A 21,272-nucleotide genomic window follows, 5' to 3' on the forward strand; every position below is an offset into this window, starting at 1 on the left:
CCTAGTCATAGACTGTTCTCTCTGCTACCGCATGGCAAACAGTACCGGAGCGCCAAATCTAGGTCCAATATGCTTCTTAACAGTTTCTACCCCAAGCCATAAGACTCCTGAACACCTAATCAAATGGCTACCCAGACTATTTGCCCCCCCCCCCCCCTACAGTTATTTTATTGTTGCTCCTTAATTATTCGTTATTCTGCCATTTTTTAAATTTATTTTCTTAACACTTATTTTTCTTAACTGCATTGTTGGTTAAGGGCTTGTAAGTAAGCATTTCACTGTAAGGTCTACACATGTTGTATTCGGCACATGTGACAAATTTAATTTGATTGGCTGACTTTTCAATATGACCCCACCTGGGATTTGAGCTCACAACCTCTGGATTTGGGGTACGCTGATCTTTCTACTGTACCACAAAGTCTGTAGCATTTTACAGATTCATTACCTATAATAAATCTCTGCACTTTGCACTTTTTGATATCTGCGCTGCGCTTAACTGTTATCTGACTAATCTCTCATAATTTATTTAATTTACTTATTTCAGAAATGTTAAGGTTTGCTGTATAGTTGCCTCATGTTGGTGGGGTATATTATTTTGTATTAATTTTACTCCTGAATCACTATGATACATATAATAGCTTTTCTTGAGTGTATTTAAAAAAAAAGCTGACATTTACTTTGAAGTCCGAAGTGTAGCAATACAGGTGAAATCACTTATTGACACAGACATGGTGGTGTAGCAGGAAGATCGTAATACCATGAACCAGGAGGTTCTGAGTTCAAATCCCAGGTCAGGTCCTGAGGACATGCTGAATAATAATTACTTTATAAATGAACGTACATGATTAAGTGTATGTCAAAGTGTGTCAAATATGTAAGTTGAAAAGACAGCGACTTTGTAGGGCATCACCTGTAAAACCTCATGAAAAATATCCACGTGAGACTTGTGGTGTACTCCTCAATGCCATCACATGTTTCACCTGATTAAACACGTGAAAGGTTACAGTGCATTCGGAAGGTATTCAGACCCCTTGACTTTTTCCACGTTTTTTTACGTTACAACCTTATTCTAAAATTGATAAAATACTTTTTTTCCCTCATCAATCTACACACAATACCCTATAACGACAAAGCGAAAACAGGTTTTCAGAACATTTTGCAAATGTATTAATTAAAAAAAACGTATCTTATTTACTTAAGTATTCAGACCCTTTGCTATGAGACTCGAAATTGAGCTCAGGTGCATCCTGTTTCCATTGATCATCCTTGAGATGTTTTTACAACTTGATTGGAGTCCACCTGTGGTAAATTGTATTGATTTGACATGATTAGGAAAGGCACACACCTGTCTATGTAAGGTCCCACAGTTGAAAGTGCAGGTCAGAGCAAAAACTCAGAAACAGGAATGTGTCAAGCACAGATCTGGTTGAAGGGTACCAAAACATTTCTGCAGCATTGAAGGTCCCAAAGAACAAAGTGGCCTCCATCATTCTTAAACAAAGTTTGGAACCACCAAGACTCTTCCTAGAGCTGGCCACCCGGTCAAAGTGAGCAATTGGTGGAGAAGGGTTTTGGTTAGGGAGATGACCAAGAACCCTGGCCTTCCCTGTAGCTCAGTTGGTAGAGCATGGTGTTTGCAATGCCAGGGTTGTGGGTTCAATTCCCATGGGAGGGGCATGTATGAAATGTATGCATTCACTACTGTAAGTCGCTCAGGATAAGAGCGTCTGCTAAATGACTAAAATGTAAATGTAAAAATGTAAAACCCTGAAAATATTTGTGCAGCGACACTCCCATCCAACCTGACCGAGCTTGAGATGATCTGCAGTAAAGAGTGGGAGAAACCCCCCAAATACAGGTGTGACAAGTTTGTAGCGTCACCCAAGAAGACTCGAGGCTGTAATCATTGTCAAAAGTGCTTCAACATAGTACTGAGTAAAGGGTCTGAATACTTATGTAAATGTCATATTTCAGTTTTTGTTTTTAATACAATTTCAAACATTTCTAAAAACCTGTTTTTGCTTTGTCATTATGGGGTATTGTGTGTAGATTGAGGGCAAAAAAAATTATTGAATCCATTTTCAAATAAGGATGTATCGTAACAAAATGTAAAAAGAGTCAAGGGTCTGAATACTTTCCCGAATGCACTGTATGTGGTCATGGGAACATTTCACATGTGAAATCATTGTGTTTCCATAAGGGATGGCAGATTTTTTTAAAATGTCTTTGAAATCTGAGCCATACATGTAACGTGCGTCGTATAGAGGGGACCAAGGCGCGGCGTGTTGAGTGCTCATGATTATACTTTAATGAAAATGAACACTTATACAAAAGAAACAAAACGACAGTCAACAGTTCTGTCAGGTTACGTGAACGAAACAGAAAACAACTACCCACAAAACATAATAGAAAAAAACCCAACTTAAATATGACCTCCAATTAGAGACAACGCGAACCAGCTGCCTCTAATTGGAGATCATCCCAAAAACCTCCAATATAGAAATAGAATAATAGAACTAAACATAGAAACAAAAACATAGAATGCCCACCCATATCACACCCTGACCTAACTAAACAGAGAAACAACAGCTCTCTTAGGTCAGAGCGTGACAATACAGCTCGGAAGTCACCTTTCACTGAGAATGGACGCTTTTTCCTTCTGTTCTGTTCTAATCTATTTGAAATTTCCAAATTGCCATATTTTCTGTCATTGGTTGGCTTTCCACAGATACTTTTTTACCAGAAAAGTCAGACCCCCACTTACTCAGAACTGAATCATCACACATTTCATCAGGATCTTTGTGTCTGGACATTTTTGGTTAGTCAACACAGCTCCATTCTGTTCATTTCCCAAGCACTGTGATGACGCACATGACAAATCAGCTGTTTTCTTAGCTGAATCTCTAGTTTCAGTGGAAACAAGTACACTAACATCTACTTGTCTATCTTTGCACACAGATCTACGCCTATAAATATACAATCAAATAATGATTATGGAGCTTGACAGGGAAGCTGACCTTTTAGCAGTGATGCCATTTCATCAAGAAGATGCAGCAGGCATCTGTGCTAGCATTTTCCCAAGGATGCTGGGCAGTTCTGTGGGCAGGGTTCGAGAGAACTAATAGGTCTACAGCATAAAGGAGGCCGAAGTAATTCAGAAGGAATCAGAGTACTTTACTCATTTTGAGTAATCAGATTACATTACTGTAATTAGTCACAGATTACATGTTGTAAGTAATCTGTCCAACACTGTCTCTTTTACAGATGTTTGACCATGTTGCAGAGTCTCTGAAAGACTTCCTGCAAAAGAAGCACATCAACCAGAAGAGGAAAGCTTTGGGCTTCACCTTCTCTTTCCCTTGTGGACAGTCCAAAATAGATGAGGTATTTAAGCCATATGGCACGAGAGGGTGTGGTATATGGTCAATATACCACGTCTAAGGGCTGTTCTTAAGCACGACACAACGGGGAGTGCCTGGATACAGCCCTTAGCCCTGGTATATTGGCCATATTCCTCAAACCCCAGAGGTGCCTTATTGCTATTATATATATATATTTATTTATTTTATATTTAAAAAATAGATATATTTTACCTTTATTTAACTAGGCAAGTCAGTTAAGAACAAATTCTTATTTACAATGACGGCCTAGGGACAGTGGGTTAACTGCCTTGTTCAGGGGCAGAACGACAGGTTTTTATCTTGTCAGCTCGGGGATTCGATCTAGCAACCTTTCAGTTACTGGCCCAACGCTCTAACCACTAGGCTATAAACTGTTTACCAACGTAATTAGAGCAGTAAAAATAAAAGTTCTGTCATATCCGTGGTATACGGTCTGATATACCACGGTTGTCAGCCAATCAGCATTCAGGCCTCGAACCACCCAGTTTCAAAAAGGCTTTACAGCGAAAGCAAAAGATTAGATTATGTTAGGAGAGTACATAGCCAAAAACTATCACACAGCCATTTTCCAAGCAAGCATATATGTCACAAAAACCCAAAACACAGCTAAATGAAGGACTAACCTTTGATGATCTTCATCAGATGACACTCCTAGGACATTATGTTATACAATACATGCATGTTTTGTTCAATCAAGTTCATATTTATATCCAAAAACAGCTTTTTACATTGGCATGTGATGTTCAGAATATGCATTCCCACCCAAAACTTCCGGTGAATTTACTAAATTACTCATCATAAACGTCGACAAAATACATAACAATTATTTTAAGAATTATAGATACAGAAGTCCTTTATGCAATCGCAATGTCAGTTTTTAAAATAGCTTTTCGGCGAAAGCACATTTTGCAATATTCTGAGTACATAGCTCAGCCATCACGGCTAGCTATTTTGACATCCGCCAAGTTCGGGGCTCACTAAACTCAGAATTACTATTAGAAAAATGGTATTACCTTTGCTGATCTTCGTCAGAATGCTCTCCCAGGACTGCTACTTCCACAAGAAATGTTGTTTTTGTTCCAAATAATCGATAGTTATGTCCAAATACCTTTTGTTTCGTGCGTTCAGGTCACTATCCAAAGGGTAACACGCGAGCGCATTTCGAGACCAAAAAATTCTAAATGTTCCTTTACCGTACTTAGAAGCATTTCAAACGCTGTTTAAAATAAATTTTTATGGTATTTTTCTCGTAAAATAGCGATAATATTCCAACCGGACAATAGTGTATTCATTCAAAGAGGAAAAGAAAAAATAGCATGGTCGCGTGAACGCGCATATCCAATCTCTTTGTCACCAGGCAGACCACTGACAAACTGAGCTACTATACTCTGCCCAGAGACAGAAGACGCCCAATCCGCTTTCTGAAGGCTTTAGAGAGCCAATGGAAGCCTTAGAAAGTGTTACGTAACCCCACAGATACTGTAGTTTTGATAGAGAATCAAAAGAAGAACTACAAATTCTCAGACAGGCCACTTCCTGCTTGGAATCTTCTCAGGTTTTTACCTGCCATATGAGTTCTGTTATACTCACAGACACCATTCAAACAGTTTTAGAAACTTCAGTGTTTTCTATCCAAATCAACTAATAATATGCATATTCTCGTTTCTGGGGAAGAGTAGTAACCAGTTTAAATCGGGTAAGTTTTTTTCATCCGGCCGTGAAAATACTGCCCCCTATCCCAAACAGGTTATCACTCCAGAAATATCAGATGGGCTCCAATTGATTATCAGTAAAAATCAGATACCTGCAAAGCCACTTTCATATGATGTAACAGAATGTGTGAACTGCATTGACAAACTTGTTCATTGTGTGACTATCTATTCAGAATGTAATCCTTGCTTTCTTTCAACAATCAAAACCTGTTTTAGGGAGTGCTGTTGTCATGGTCAAAGAACTACAAGGCCAGAGGAGTCCTGGGGACCAATGTGGTGCAATCCTTGAGACAGGCCATTGATAGAGTCGGGGTATTAAGGGAGATCTTATTCACTACTTATTATCACTCATTTCATTTTTTTCTTGCATTTCTGTATATACTACAGTATATATATAAAAAGGAATTTGTCAATTAAAACACCAGCCAACACTGTTTATAGGGAACCAATGTGGATGTCCTGGCCCTTGTTAATGACACAGTGGGAACCATGATGACCTGTGGCTATGACGACCAGCGTTGTGAAGTGGGGGTCATCATAGGTCAGCCTGATATTAATTTGCACCCTTCATTCAGAATGGTTGTTTCATTGTCAGTATTATCAGCCTACAAATAGTCTTTCTCACCATCGCTATGTAATCTCAGGCACAGGTACTAATGCTTGTTACATGGAGGAGCTGAGACACATTGACCTGGTGGAAGGAGACGAGGGCAGGATGTGCATCAACACAGAGTGGGGAGCCTTCGGGGACGATGGGGCACTCGATGACTTCATTACACATTTTGACCGAGAGATTGATGCTGCCTCCACCAACCCAGGGAAGCAACTGTAAGCACCAAAATCCATAACCAACCATATTGGAAATACATTAAGTATTAGATATCATTGTAAAAATTCTGAGTAAACCAACGATATGGTTTCCCTTTATTTACAATTGACGGAATAGGGGCCTTACACTAGTAGGAATGTAAATAATGACTGTTAACACTAGTGTGTTGCTCTGTTAGGTTTGAGAAGATGGTGAGTGGGATGTACATGGGGGAGTTGGTGAGACTCATTCTGTTAAAGATGGCCAAGAAGGGACTACTGTTTGATGGCAGAGTTTCCAATGCTCTACGCACCAAAGGGAAATTTCAAACCAAACACATCACTTTAATTGAACAGTAAGAGCATTTTCCATGAGTCTTAATGCTCACACTATAAATATATTGTATATAATTTATTTGTACTAATTTTCACAGACATTATTCAGGGAAATGTATGTTACACTTTGACAACTATGTCAGAACTATACTTCCAGGTACAAAGACGGGCTGAAGAACACCAGGGAAATCCTTACAGAGCTCGGCCTTTCCCCCTCAGCAGATGATTGCCTTGCCGTCCAACACGTCTCCACCATCGTGTCCTTCAGGTCAGCTAACCTCTGCGCCGCTGCGCTGGCTGCCATCCTCACCCGCATCCGCGAGAACAGGAAGCTGAAGAGCTTGCGGATCACTGTTGGGGTTGACGGAACTGTCTACAGAACACATCCACAGTATGTAGCCATAAGTCACGGAAGGTTTCTGCTCAGAGTGGCAGTTTTCCTCTTTGCCTGTGAACGCTGACAATAAACTCTCTCCCTCTCTGTCTCGCTCTCTCTTTCTCTCCCTCCCAGGTACCCCAAGAGGCTCCACAAGGTGGTGCGCCGGTTGGTGCCAGAGTGCCATGTGCGCTTTGTGCTGTCTGAGAGTGGTAGCAGTAAGGGGGCTGCTATGGTAACAGCGGTGGCTCAGAGGCTGGCGGCCCAGAGGAGGGAGATCAATGACACTCTTGCTCTACTCAGCCTGAGTCCAGAGAACCTCCAGCAGGTCAGGGACAAGATGAGAGTGGAGCTAGAGAGAGGCCTTAGGAAGGATTCCCACAGAACTGCCTCTGTTAAAATGCTGCCCTCCTTTGTGTACAGGACACCTGATGGGACAGGTGAGAGGACTGGCTACAGATTGCTATGCACTGGATCTAAAGGTTTACCTTGTTGTTCATAATGCGGAAAGTTATCATGTTATTACCATGCTATAACCCATTATTACACTTTATTCTGTACCATCACCTTAACAGTTTATGAAATGTTGCTGTCTAAAATCACATCATTAGGTGCAAGTTGTTTCATTTCAAGTCAAGTGATTACAATGTTTATTATTGCAGAGCGAGGAAAGTACTTGGCTTTGGACCTGGGAGGAACTAACTTCCGGGTGTTGGTGGTGAAGATCCGGAGTGGAATACGCAAGTCTGTCCGCATGTACAACAAGATCTACGCCATCCCTCTGGAGATCATGCAGGGCACAGGAGAGGAGGTGAGCCCACACACACCCCACCACCCCCCGCTGACTGCTAACTAGGTCCCTAACCCCTTAGCCTGACAAACTCTTTGTTTCTAGCTGTTCGACCACATTGTCCAGTGCATCTCAGATTTCCTGGACTACATGGGGATGAAGAATACTCGTCTCCCGCTTGGTTTCACCTTTTCTTTCCCCTGCAGACAGACAGGAATCGATAAGGTAAAAGTACAATCGTCATGATGACGAAATCATCCTCAATGCCAAAGAATGGCAGTTATTTCAATGACCGGTGTGCTTAATCAGGGTAAGTCATTCCATTATTAAGTATGTTACCAGTCTCCATTGTAATACTTCCTTCCTCAGGGAAGTTTGGTTAGCTGGACCAAAGGGTTCAAAGCCACAGACTGTGAAGGAAATGACGTTGTGGAAATGCTCCGAGAGGCTATCAAAAGACGGAATGTGAGTGAAATGGAACAAGACCCACTGTTCTCTGTAATAGGTAGTCTGGAAAACATATACTATTGCCCATTATGAAAGTGAATATATACACTATCGTTCAAAAGTTTGGGGTCACTTAGAAATGTCCTTGTTTTTGAAAGAAAAGCAAGTTTTTTGTCCATTAAATAACATCAAATTGATCAGAAATACAGTGTAGACATTGTTCATGTTGTAAATGACTATTGTAGCTGGAAAGGGCAGATTTTTCTTTTAATGGAATATCTACATAGGCGTACAAGAGGTCCATTATCGGCAACCATCACTCCTGGTGTCCAATGGCACGTTGTGTTAGCTAATCCAAGTTTATCATTTTAAAAGGCTAATTGATCATTAGAAAACCCTTTCGCAATTATGTTAGCACAACTGAAAACTGTTTTGCTGTTTAAAGAAGCAATAAAACTGGCCTTCTTTAGACCAGTTGAGTATCTGGAGAATCAGCATTTGTGGGTTCGATTACAGGCTCAAAATGTCCAGAAACAAAGACCTTTCCTCTGAAACTTGTCAGTCTATTCTTGTTCTGAGAAATGATGGCTATTCCATGCAAGAAATTGCCAAGAAACTGAAGATCTTATACAACGCTGTGTACTACTCCCTTCACAGAACAGCTCAAACTGGCTCTAATCAGAATAGAAAGAGGAGTGGGAGGGTCCGGTGCACAACTGAGCAAGAGGACAAGTACATTCGAGTGTCTAGTTTGAGAAACAGATGCCTCACAAGTCCTCAACTGGCAGCTTCATTAAATAGTACCCTCAAAACACCAGTCTCAACGTCAACAGTGAAAAGGCGACTCCGGGATGCTGGCCTTCTAGGCAGAGTTCCTCTGTCCAGTGTCTGTGTTCTTTTGCCCATCTTAAGCTTTTCTTTTTATTGGCCAGTCTGAGATATGGCTTTTTCAGCATCCCAGAGTCGCCTCTTCACTTTTGACGTTGAGACTGGTGTTTTATGGGTACTATTTAATGAAGCTGCCAGTTGAGGACTTGTGAGGTGTCTGTTTCTCAAACTAGACACTCTAATGTACTTGTCCTCTTGCTCAGTTGTGCACCGGGGCCTCCCACTCCTCTTTCTATTCTGGTTAGAGGCAGTTTGCTCTGTTCTGTGAAGGGAGTAGTACACAGCGTTGAACGAGATCTTCAGTTTCTTGGCAATTTCTTGCATGGAATAGCTATCATTTCTCAGAACAAGAATAGACTGACGAGTTTCAGAAGAAAGGTCTTTGTTTCTGGACATTTTGAGCCTGTAATCGAACCCACAAATGCTGATGCTCCAGATACTCAACTAGTCTAAAGGCCAGTTTTATTGCTTCCTTAATCAGCAAAACAGTTTTCAGCTGTGCTAACATAATTGCAAAAGGGTTTTCTAATGATCAATTAGCCTTTTAAAATGATAAACTTGGATTAGCTAACACAACGTGCCATTGGAACACAGGAGTGATGGTTGCTGATAATGGGTCTCTGTATGCCTATGTAGATATTCCATAAAAATCTACCGTTTCCAGCTACAATAGTCATTTACAACATGAACAATGTCTACACTGTATTTCTGATCAAATTTGATGTTATTTTAATGGACAAAAAAAAATGCTTTTCTTTCAAAAACAAGGACATTTCTAAGTGACCCCAAACTTTTGAACGATAGTGTAGGTCAAAGTAATATTTTGTTTCCTGTAGGAATTTGATCTTGACATTGTTGCTGTGGTGAATGACACAGTGGGCACAATGATGACATGTGCATATGAAGACCCCAAGTGTGAGATAGGACTCATTGCTGGTATGTAGGGCCTATTCTCAGCCTTGTTGGTTTTACATTGTACTATAGAGTGACGTATGTATGATCTTAGTGTGAAATGCTGCCCCCTAGGGACGGGGAGTAATGTGTGCTACATGGAGGAGATGAGGAACATTGAGATGGTGGAGGGGGACGAGGGACAGATGTGTGTGAACACAGAGTGGGGCGGTTTTGGCGAGAATGACTGCATCGAGGACATCCGGACCAGGTTTGACAGAGAAGTAGATGAGGGGTCATTGAACAACGGCAAACAAAGGCAAGTTGTTAACATCCAAACCTGACTGACCACTTCCTGTACCACTACAGGACACATCCAGACCTGACTGACTACTTCCTGTACCTCTAGAGGACACATCCAGACCTGACTGACCACTTCCTGTACCACTACAGGATACATCCAGACCTGACTGACCACTTCCTGTACCACTAGAGGACACCCTGGTGCCAGGGATTGTCATTCAATTATTTTCTTATCCATAGCTCAGTCTAAATCTAATGTGAATTAGTTATTCAACCATGCTAAAGGGAGATGCTTAATTAATGTTTGTGGACACTGTCCCATAATCCGGTTTGGTCAAGGTTCTACAAGTATCTACATGATAAATGCTAAATATTAGTTATTCAACTGTGCAAAGAGATATGCATTATACTTGATTATGCTTATGGGAATTTTCCCTAACACATGATCGTTTAAAAAGGCTTGATTAAAATTATGCTTGACCATATTTTGGTTAATTGGAGGTCTAGACTATTGGCACAGTGAAATATTGAATAATTGAAGCTGTTTTGCATGTCGCCTATTTCATGTCATATCCTGTTGCCCCAGGTTTGAGAAGATGACCAGCGGTATGTATTTGGGGGAGATAGTGAGGCAGATTCTCATCGACCTAACCAGGAGAGGTCTTCTGTTCCGAGGCCACATCACAGAGCCTCTGAAGACCAGGGGCATCTTCGAGACCAAGTTCCTGTCCCAAATAGAGAGGTACAGAGTTGTATAAATGATCACGTAGTACAGCAACTCAGGCCTCTAATAGTAGACAGATCGAATGTAAGTCCACATAGGATATAGGATTACTAATATGAATATTTGAACATATGCTTTTAAAGTCGGTTAGGAATACTTAAGTATTTACAGTTGCATGAATAGGCTTTTATACTATGGTTTCCAGAAACGTAACAAAACGTTTTGCAACAGAAACCGTTTACTCCAAACGGAAAACATTTCAGTTTCTATTGGACAAATTCAGGTGGGTCCCTCCCTGTTTTGTTCTGTTTGCTTATGAATGCCTCTGTTTGGTTCCTTCGGTTCTGAGTCCCTGCCCATCTTCCGAAAACATTTAAAAAACCTACCTATTCACAAAGTATCTTGATTAATCCCACAGGACCCCTCACCCCTACCCTTGTGTTTCTCGCGCTTGTCTTTTCTTAATAGCACTGACTTTGCTGATAGCTACTTTGAGGAAACAATTACTTACTATGATTTGTGGTTGTCTCTCCTAGCTAGCTACCTTAAGATGAATGCACTAAATGTAAGTCGCTCTGGACTAAAATGTAAAATGTAGTGAATAGGTGTACAAGAATATCCAGATGTACAAGAATATCAAGTGTGTGACTCCTCTATCTCCTACCCAGTGACCGGTTGGCGCTACTGCAGGTGAGGTCCATCCTGCAGCAGCTGGGTCTGGACAGCACATGTGATGACAGTATCATCGTCAAGGAGGTGTGTGGTACAGTGTCTCACCGGGCGGCTCAGCTCTGTGGAGCCGGAATGGCCGCCATTGTCGACAAAATCAGAGAGAACCGTGGGCTGAACCAAATTAACATCACCGTGGGGGTGGACGGAACACTCTACAAGCTGCATCCACAGTGAGTAGCCACCAGGGGCAAGGGATATTTAGATTTAACAGGGTTATAATTATTCTTGAACAGACTGCAGAGTTTTGTTTATGTCGTTTTATTTTTATAGAGAGAGAAGGGGAGATAGTATTTCTGGTCAGATTAGAGTGCAAGGAAGGAAGCAAGGAAATCAACCCACCACCTCTAGGGGCAACATGTAGCCAGGAGTCAAATTAAGCCCTAGTTCAGACTTTGGCACAGTTTTAAAGAGTTTTAAAGCACAACACATCTAACACAGTACCTCTTGAACTGTGCAGCTTTTCCAGAATCCTCAAGGACACGGTCAAGGCTCTGGCGCCACAGTGTGACGTGGAGTTTGTCCTATCAGAAGATGGCAGTGGAAAAGGGGCCGCCCTCATCACAGCTGTGGCGCGTGGAGAAACTTAACACAAGATTAGACCTCGTGTATGCACAGTTTTTTTGTGCCAAACACACAAAGGAATTGGGACCCTTGTGGTTCTTTCTAATCGTCGTCTGCCATTGTAAATGTAATGTAAGGAAGGTGTGATGCTGTGCAATATTCTCTGGCCATAGTACCACTGCAATATAATCAAATAGCTACTGTTAAAATTCTGTCTGTATTTGGATTATCCACCTCTACACTGCTATACCTATCCAGACCCTCTTGCAAAACATTGAATGGGTTAGGACGAAGGGGAAGAGGTAGGGAGCAGATTGAGACTCACTGCTACTATCTAGATGTGTTATTGCGTTGTTTTGAAATGGTCCTCATGCTCTCAGCAGACAGGAACAGCAATGGGAGTGGCCCAGAGCAGAGGGAGTTGGAAAATGGAATGGATCAGACTGGAATGTCATAACAACACTATTCAGCATTGTGATGATCTGGTGGGTGAAGTCTGAGGAAGTTAAACTTGCAACTTTGTTCAAGCTCTCCATATGCAACAGAGTATGTGTCAACTTGTATGATGCTTTTTTATTTTAGATATCAACAGGACTAATTCCACTTATATGAATATATTAGTACTGAAGGAAATCCCTCTCAATGTACAGAATATACCCATTAAAATTATCTGTATTCAATAAACTACTCCAAATAATACAATTGAAATGCCAAGTTTGTGGAATGTATCCCTTCTCTGTAGAGATTCTAGCATGTGTTGAGTAAGACATATTGGCACTATCAGTGGCTTAAAGCTGTTTCCAAATCTATATTCAATTGTCACATCGTGTAGAATTCAATTACACAACCCCGTTAATAATTTTGAGTCATATCCTGGGTTACAACATTGGAATGCCCCCTCTTATATTGCCTAAATTAAGCCCCTAGTGGGATAAAATGGAAGCGTTAAACCAGGGCAGCTGCATGCTACGTCAACAGACCATGCGCAGTAGTAGAGGGAACCTCACTCACACTAATCCCTCTCTGTCCTAGCAGTGATCTAGCCTCCTGGGCTAATTATTCAGCTCACTTCACACCTCGCAAAACCAGAATCTAAACAGCACCCCTGTGGATAGGCATGTAAATAATATAAATACTATGCACTGACATACATGCCCCCTGTAAATACTGTATACAGCATAGGATGATTATTATGATTGTGTCTGGCAGATTAAGTGTAGCCTTTGTTGCTCCTTTGGCTGAAAATATTTGGGTGCATTCATTCAGTATTCTTGTTTGTTATGTTGTAACAGTAAGAGCTTTCAGTCAGAAATATCACAAGGGGAATCAGCATAGATGTGTGGTTCTGAAGGACTACAGACACACTGGGCCCAGCAAAGTAGCGTAGTCACCGTTTGATTATATAATGAATCACCTTCTCTTAAATCCCGGCCAATCCTATCTGGAGGAACAAGTTCGTAGCACAGATTTACATTGAGATTATCTAATCTTATTGAGGAGAAGACTTTCCCTTTTCTTTCAACCATGGAGAACATGAAGAGGATGAGAGAGGTGGCACGATGCGCCCTTTTTGGGTGAGGATCATAGCCCCCCCCCTCTCTCACCACAGGTTTATGACGGTCATAAATACCAAAAGTCCCTTCCCCACTCTGCCAAAATGAAAGCTGTGAATCCCTTTGTTACCACAGAGAAAGACTTTGCAGTATGGTAACGTCAAAAGGTTGAATAATGTAACAATATTTCTGTATTCCAAGCAGTTGGAGTGGTCCGTGGACACTTATTAAGGAGCAGTCATGTTGAGTTTGTTTCATTTGGGGACAGGAGACACACATTACTGTTTATTTGTTTGTATACACTTCTCAATTATGGGGTTTGCACCTGAATGTTGTATAAAATGAATGATTAAATCAAATCAAATCAAATTTATTTATATAGCCCTTCGTACATCAGCTGATATCTCAAAGTGCTGTACAGAAACCCAGCCTAAAACCCCAAACAGCAAGCAATGCATGTGAAAGAAGCACGGTGGCTAGGAAATACTCCCTAGGAAAAACTCCCTAGAAAGGCCAAAAACCTAGGAAGAAACCTAGAGAGGAACCAGGCTATGAGGGGTGGCCAGTCCTCTTCTGGCTGTGCCGGGTGGATATTATAACAGAACATGGTCAAGATGTTAAAATGTTCATAAATGACCAGCATGGTCAAATAATAATAATCATAGTAGTTGTCGAGGGTGCAACAAGCACGTCCGGTGAACAGGTCAGGGTTCCATAGCCGCAGGCAGAACAGTTGAAACTGGAGCAGCAGCATGGCCAGGTGGTCTGGGGACAGCAAGGAGTCATCATGCCAGGTAGTCCTGAGGCATGGTCCTAGGGCTCAGGTCCTCCGAGAGAAAGAAAGAAAGAGAGAATTAGAGAGAACATATTTAAATTCACACAGGACACCGGATAAGACAAGAGAAATACTCCAGATGTAACAGACTGACCCTAGCCCCCCGACACATAAACTACTGCAGCATAAATACTGGAGGCTGAGACAGGAGGGATCAGAAGACACTGTGGCCCCATCCGATGATACCCCAGGACAGGGCCAAATAGGCAGGATATAACCCCACCCATTAAGTTTGACTACTTTTGAAAATATGAAATGTGATGTTAGCCTTCTAAATGAGAGTATGGTTTTTCACATAAAGTTTTAACTAGTCAGTGACCACGCCCCCGTGAGCACAGACATTATACCCAAACGTCATGGAACCACCCCCCAAGTCGAGTGCTTATAAAGACCTGTACTCTGGAGCGGGATTGATTTGGAGGTGGAGGGTTCGTCATGGTCTGGGGCGGTGTGTCACAGCATCATCGGACTGAGCTTGTTGTCATTGCAGGCAATCTCAACGCTGTGCGTTACAGGGAAGACATCCTCCTCCCTCATGTGGTACCATTCCTGCAGGCTCATCCTGACATGACCCTCCAGCATGACAATGCCACCAGCCATACTGCTCGTTCTGTGCATGATTTCCTGCAAGACAGGAATGTCAGTGTTCTGCCATGGCCAGAGAAGAGCCCGGATCTCAATCCCATTGAGCACGTCTGGGACCTGTTGGATCAGATGGTGAGGGCTAGGGCCATTCCCCCCAGAAATATCTGGGAACTTGCAGGTGCCTTGGTGAAAGAGTGGGGTAACATCTCACAGCAAGAACTGGCAAATCTGGTGCAGTCCATGAGGAGTAGATGCACTGCAGTACTTAATGCAGCTGGTAGCCACACTGTTACTTTTGATTTTGACCCCACCTTTGTTCAGGAACACATGATTCCATTTCTGTTAGTCACATGTCTGTGGAACTTGTTTAGTTTATGTCTCAGTTATTGAATCTTGTTATGTTCATACAAATATTTACACATGTTAAGTTTGCTGAAAATAAACGCAGTGAGAGGACATTTCTTTTTTTGCTGAGTTTATGATGAAGCAGCATCACAGGCAGCCCAGATCTGATTCCATATTTTGTGGGTTTAGATGGTATGTTCTGCCTGAAGGGGCAGCGGCCCCTAAATGGTATAAGCTGCTCATCAACAGTAACGTTGGGCCCAGGGTTGTAAAACAGGGGACGGTGGTCCACCCACTTGTCCCACACTGACCTGATTGCAGCCAGCTTGTCTCTCTGCCGCCAAACTGGTCTGGTGTCTCAGTTGTCGAAGCGGGTAATCCTGGAAATAATGTGGAAGTTTTCCAGAGACATTGTTTCACGGAAAAGTTCTCTAACAGTTTCTGCATCCCACAGTGATTCTGTGGATTCCCCATTGGATCTGAAAACACCAGCAAGGATAAGAACACCAAAGTATGCATGTAAATGAGTTTGGTCCATCTCATTCCAAAAACACACCTTCCCTCCAAATTAGTGCAGTTCAGAATGATTTTCTGGATGGTGTCTGGGATTAACAGTTCAAAAGAAGACAATGTCCTGCACATGAATAACCGCCATCCGCGTTGGCCCTGGTTGCATCCTTATCACATTGGCAGCCATGCGGAGTGGCTTATTCCTTGAGCAAGAAGACCATTAAATTTCAATTTTTTTTGACATCCCTATTTCTCCTCAGGCAGGCTGTTGATGAGCTGGTTGCTGACGGTTCCTGGGGCTGGCTGCTGACGGGCTGGTCCTGTGGCTGGCTGAGGGTCAATCTCATTCTCTTCTTCCAACTCACTGTCAGACTCCGAATTAACAGAGACACGATCCTCATATTTGGAAAATTCTTAATCTTCCAAAGTGGAAAACATTAGCTTTTCTGTCTGCAAAAATTATTTCTAAGGCCCTCTGAGCAGAGATTATTTTTGCCATACTGATTGATTGTGTTAAGGAGCTATTTATTTATTGTGTCCCTCCCCCAATTTTCACCTGGCTGGGGTAGAGTGTGGGAAAATACAGAATATTTTTCAATGTATCGAAATAATGTACTGTAATAACATTGTGCAGTTTTACACACTACAAAGGGTAAAGATTGCGAGAAAAGACAGGCAGACAGGTTATTGGTGCTATGTTGAAACAGCAGGCCAAGGGAGGAAGACAGAGTGAAGACATTTTCGCTTGTTTTCACCTACACACACACTTTTCCACAGTTCCCCTAGGTCCAGTGGACCTGAACACCACATATGTAATATAAATGTGTAGGGGGGTGCACAGTGTGCACTCAAAGAAAATGTGTTATTTTACATGTTCTTCACAGAAGATGAGCCAAGGCCAATGAGGTTCAGGTTGAAAAAATAATTAATTGTATCATTTTTATTTTAGTAATCATTGAAAATGGGTCCCACAGACACGAACACCACGCAAGAGTTAAAGCTAATTTCGTTTAAATTCTACACATTTTGCCATGATTTATGCCATTATGATATCTGAGTGAGAGTAACAAAATAAATCTGTGGGGGCCCCCTGGAGGTCAAGGGGGGCCCTGGTATGTCATCTTCATGCCCGGTTGGTAATTCAGCCATGATTACTACAAGTTTAGATAGCTGGCTAGAATAACTTACCAGTCTAAAAAATGCGAGCTGACATGGGCTAATTGAGTGACTGTCAGTGACTGACATAACAAAAGGAAAATCGCTGATGAACAACCAAATTTAGAAATTGCACCTTGTGTATTCTACTATTCTAAGGCCTAGATTCAATCAAATCAAACATTGACCAGCGATAGCCAACACCCGCATAGCTGATGTTTTGGTGGTGTCGCAGTTGTAACTCCGTTGGAGCTGACAAAATTGGTCAGCAGCTGCTCTTGATCATTGTCACGAAGCCACACCAGTCCCACTCACGTTAGAAGTTCAGAACGAGAAAGTGTAGGCTATATAGAAATAATGACGTTCAAATTGAAAATCATTAAACAAAATAAGGAGGATTTCTATCAGCCTAATCGAGGTGTAGATTATATCTCACATTCCAGTGTTCATACTTGTAACAAGGCTGCATGGGATTTCTATCAATGCTACTCCATGCAGCCGATGGGAATGTCCGCTTTAGGTATAATGCCAGGAGCAGCTTGTGGATTTTACAGCTCTAACGCAGTTCCACCTAAGACACTGCCAAAACAACCGCTATGCGTTTTTAGGGGTCATAGGCCACCTGGCGGCCAGGGGTCCTAAGTAACTGCTTATGTCACTTATGCCCAGGGCTGAAGATGTTTTGTTGATGGTTTGCGATATATGGCTAATATACCGCAGCGAAGGGCTGTTCTTTTGCCTGGACCCAGCCCTTAGTCATGGAATATTGGCCATATATCACAAACCCCTGAGGTGCCTTATTGCTATTATAAACTGGTTACGAATGTAATTAGAACCGTAAAATAAATGTTTTGTCATACCCATGGTATACGGTCTGATATACCATGGCTTTCAGCCAATCAGCATTCAGGGCTTGAACCACCCAGTTTATAATCCAAAATATTCCACAGCATAGGGCATACAGAATAGGGCGTACACTCAAACACATATTATTGATATCTTCTCCCCACCAATGCCAAAACTGTTCAATTTATATGTGTCAATAAAATAAAGTGAATATTTGAATGATCAACTCATAAAATGTGTTTCATGCAGTGCACATGATCAAAATCATATTATATTGCTCAGTGTGAATTCCTACTTATCCCAGCTCTTTGGAGGAACATTTCCTCTGTTATCTACTGTGTAAACATCCTATACTCTATGTTGTCCCCATGGTGATTGTAACCAAATCTGTCACTGACAGGAAATTGCTTTATGTTTGCGAAGTCTGTGTTTATTGGTTGTGTTTGTGCATGCATATCCAATGTGTAAGAATCACTCCCTCTCAGACTCTATAGTAAACTATACGTGGGTAATACAGAGTTTTGACATTTTGAATTATTAACCTGTTTTAGTAGTATTGATGGAATATCATACACTGTAAAGGGGTTGTGGTGAATTTGACAGTAACTTACAGGCAGCTAAATTTCAACTAAACTTTGGTTTAAAAGTACATTGCTGTAAAGAAACGTGTTATCAATTTGTAGTGGTCATAAAGTCAGTTGCTGTGCCTTTGCAACACAACTGGACCTCTAAGCATCATTTTAGTGACAGTGGGTAGATTGAGGATTAAATGCTTGTGGCACCAAATCATTTTAAAAATAATGAGACAAATCTACAAATCATGCAGTCCACTCGACTGGCAGATTGCCACCCAGGCAAATTCCAATTGAGGGCAAAGTCAAAGTATGTTTCAAATAGTCAAGAATGAAGACAAACAAAAATATCCTCTGGATTGTATCCCTGGGGGTAATACCTGTTCTCCTAATGCTCCCCATTGATTCTCACAGAATGCCTGTCCAAATCCCCTCATCTTTGTTGTCACTAACAGCACTAAACCTTTACAACGCTGTGATAAATTTCCTTCAAGCAGCTTGTAAAACTGACCATTGTAGGCTGTAGTGAGTTAACAGACCGCAGCAACATAGTCGACATTAAAGGAATTCAACATAAGTATTAGTCAGCAAAATGAGCTCCCTGACAAGCTGCAGTGACCCCCTTAGAAAAAGCCCTTCAGAGGTGAGAGGACACTTGAGTGACCCAGGCCCAACCAAAAAGCAAGGACAATAATTATTAATTGTAATCTAACCCCTTTCTCTGCCTACTCTTTAACCCCTATGAGCCATCACAAATAAAATAAAATAATTTCATTGGTAACATACACATATTTAGCAGATGTTATTGTGAGTGTAGCGAAATGCAGCGTGATGAATGTGTAACCTCTCTCTCTGCCTACAGTTTAACCCAGATGAGCCATCACCACAGCAATGTGATGAACGTGCCTGTTTGTTTCCTATTTAGCACAGTAAAAAAAGGATCAAGACCAGTTCTCTATCCCTTCCTTCTTTGCCTCCTCTACTTCCTCATTTCCTCCACCACCCCATGTTCTAGTGAAGGAGAGTGTGTGTAACAGGCAGCCAGTCATCGTGTCAACTGGGTTCTGCCCAGGAGGCCCTGGCTTCAGCAGCTTAGCCAATCAGAGCACAGGCAGTAGGCAGGGCTTAAACCAGTCCCCATCCCAGCTCTCCTGCTGCCTGTATCTGCATTCAAGTTAAAATTACTCCATGTAGTCTGACTTCCTGGGAACCAGGGAGAGAGTGTTGCGAGCCCCATACATGACCAATTTCTCTAGCTTTGTTTGGATTGAAACTGGGATCTTTTTTAAACCTCCTCGCCGGGGAGAGGGGACTACAGGGATTTCCCTTTTTATTTAGCTCTCTGTTTATTCTTTCACCACATCGGTGGACAGGATGATCGCAGCACAGCTTCTGGCCTACTACTTCACTGAATTGAAGGATGACAAAGTCAAAAAGGTGAGTGCCCTGTAGGAATGTGGCTACAGCAAGCAGAGCCGTTGTTACCTACCTTCCAAAAATAGGACAGCTTTGAGGCACAGAGCTCAGGGCCGTGTGACAACAAGTGACACAATTTGAAGCCCTGGGCTTATAGATTGTCTTAAAGGTGGTAGATTCACTCTCAGGCTTACATTACCCTGTCTTGTGATAGCATGCAGCAGCATCTACAGCGCCGGTCAGGCATCTTGTAACACTGCAATGCCCTTGAAACCAGGATGTAGCCTGCCCTGAGCAGTGGGCCCTGGGTTTTTCCATGTCTGTTGTGACTGAATGTGTAGGGTGTGTTTAGCTCTAACCTTGTGAGGGGGCAGTTCAGGAGCATCTACCAGATTTCAGCCTTCAAATGACATTGCGCCAACCCGCTTCCTGGAGGCCCTTGCTGTAATCATTTCGCTCTATCATTGTTGAGAGAGAAAGGATTGCAAACTTTGAGAATGCACATGTTGAAAATGCCCAATACCTCCTTTCCTGGCTGTTGCAGGACTACTAGCTAGGGTGTGTTAGTGGCAAATGTGCCTAAATAACAGCTAGCAAGAACATACTGTAGCTGGCAATCCTATATCCTTGTGATAAATGTAATCAAATCAAAATCAAATCAAATTTTATTAGTCACATGTGCCGAATACAACCTTACAGTGAAATGCTTACTTACGAGCCCCTAAACAACAATGCAGTTTTAAAAGTACAGATAATAGCGAGACTATATACCGGGTACCGGTACAGAGTCAATGTGCATAATATATACATGTAGGTATAGTTATTAAAGTGACTATGCATAGATGATAACAACAGAGAGTAGCAGCGGTGTAAAAGAGGGAGAAGGGGGGGGGGGCAATGTAAATAGTCTGGGTAGCCATTTGATTAGTTGTTCAGGAGTCTTATGGCTTGGGGGTAGAAGCTGTTTAGAAGCCTCTTGAACCTAGACTTGGCGCTCCGGTACCGCTTGCTGTGCGGTAGCAGAGAGAACAGTCTATGACTAGGGTGGCTGGAGTTTTTGACCATTTTTATGGGCCTTCCTCTGACACCGCCTGGTATAGAGGTCCTGGATGGCAGGAAGCTTGGCCCCAGTGATGTACTGGGCCATTCACACAACCCTCTGTAGTGCCTTGTGGTCAGAGGCCGAGCAGTTGCCATACCAGGCAGTGATGCAACTAGTCAAGATGCTCTCGATGGTGCAGCTGTAGAACTTTTTGAGGATCTGAGGACCCATGCCAAATCATTTTAGTCTCCTGAGGGGGAATCGGTTTTGTCGTGCCCTCTTCACAACTGTCTTGGTGTGCTCCTGAGGGGGAATCGGTTTTGTCGTGCCCTCTTCACAACTGTCTTGGTGTGCTTGGACCATGTTAGTTTGTTGGTGATGTGGACACCAACGAACTTGAAGCTCTCAACCTGCTCCACTGCAGCCCCATTGATGAGAATGGGGG

The 21,272-nt window shown here is 42.2% G+C and overlaps 2 protein-coding genes across 5 annotated transcripts in view; both read left to right on the plus strand.

The window, feature by feature from the left end:
- Nucleotides 1–12,670, plus strand: part of hkdc1 (hexokinase domain containing 1) — a 29,330-nt gene extending 16,660 nt beyond the window's left edge. For 3 of the 4 annotated variants that reach the window (XM_014213559.3, XM_045723235.2, XM_045723234.2), the window contains 15 exons: nt 3,265–3,384; nt 5,330–5,425; nt 5,555–5,654; nt 5,758–5,941; nt 6,121–6,276; nt 6,414–6,647; nt 6,768–7,072; nt 7,295–7,443; nt 7,528–7,647; nt 7,792–7,887; nt 9,594–9,693; nt 9,784–9,967; nt 10,538–10,693; nt 11,344–11,577; nt 11,865–12,670. In XM_014213559.3, the coding sequence (XP_014069034.3) occupies nt 3,265–3,384; nt 5,330–5,425; nt 5,555–5,654; nt 5,758–5,941; nt 6,121–6,276; nt 6,414–6,647; nt 6,768–7,072; nt 7,295–7,443; nt 7,528–7,647; nt 7,792–7,887; nt 9,594–9,693; nt 9,784–9,967; nt 10,538–10,693; nt 11,344–11,577; nt 11,865–11,994 (2,364 nt within the window). In that variant the 3' untranslated portion in view covers nt 11,995–12,670. The other variant, XM_045723236.2, reaches the window with a different exon arrangement.
- A 6,842-nt stretch (nt 12,671–19,512) lies between these two features.
- hk1 (hexokinase 1) overlaps nt 19,513–21,272 on the plus strand; it is a 43,160-nt gene continuing 41,400 nt past the window's right edge. The window contains exon 1 of the mRNA XM_014213546.3: nt 19,513–19,806. Coding sequence (XP_014069021.1) covers nt 19,744–19,806 — 63 coding nt within the window. The 5' untranslated portion in view covers nt 19,513–19,743. The remainder of the gene's footprint in view (nt 19,807–21,272) is intronic.

Source organism: Salmo salar, chromosome 01 (assembly GCF_965601325.2).
Source record: "Salmo salar chromosome 01, fSalSal1, whole genome shotgun sequence".
NCBI lineage: Eukaryota > Metazoa > Chordata > Actinopteri > Salmoniformes > Salmonidae > Salmo > Salmo salar.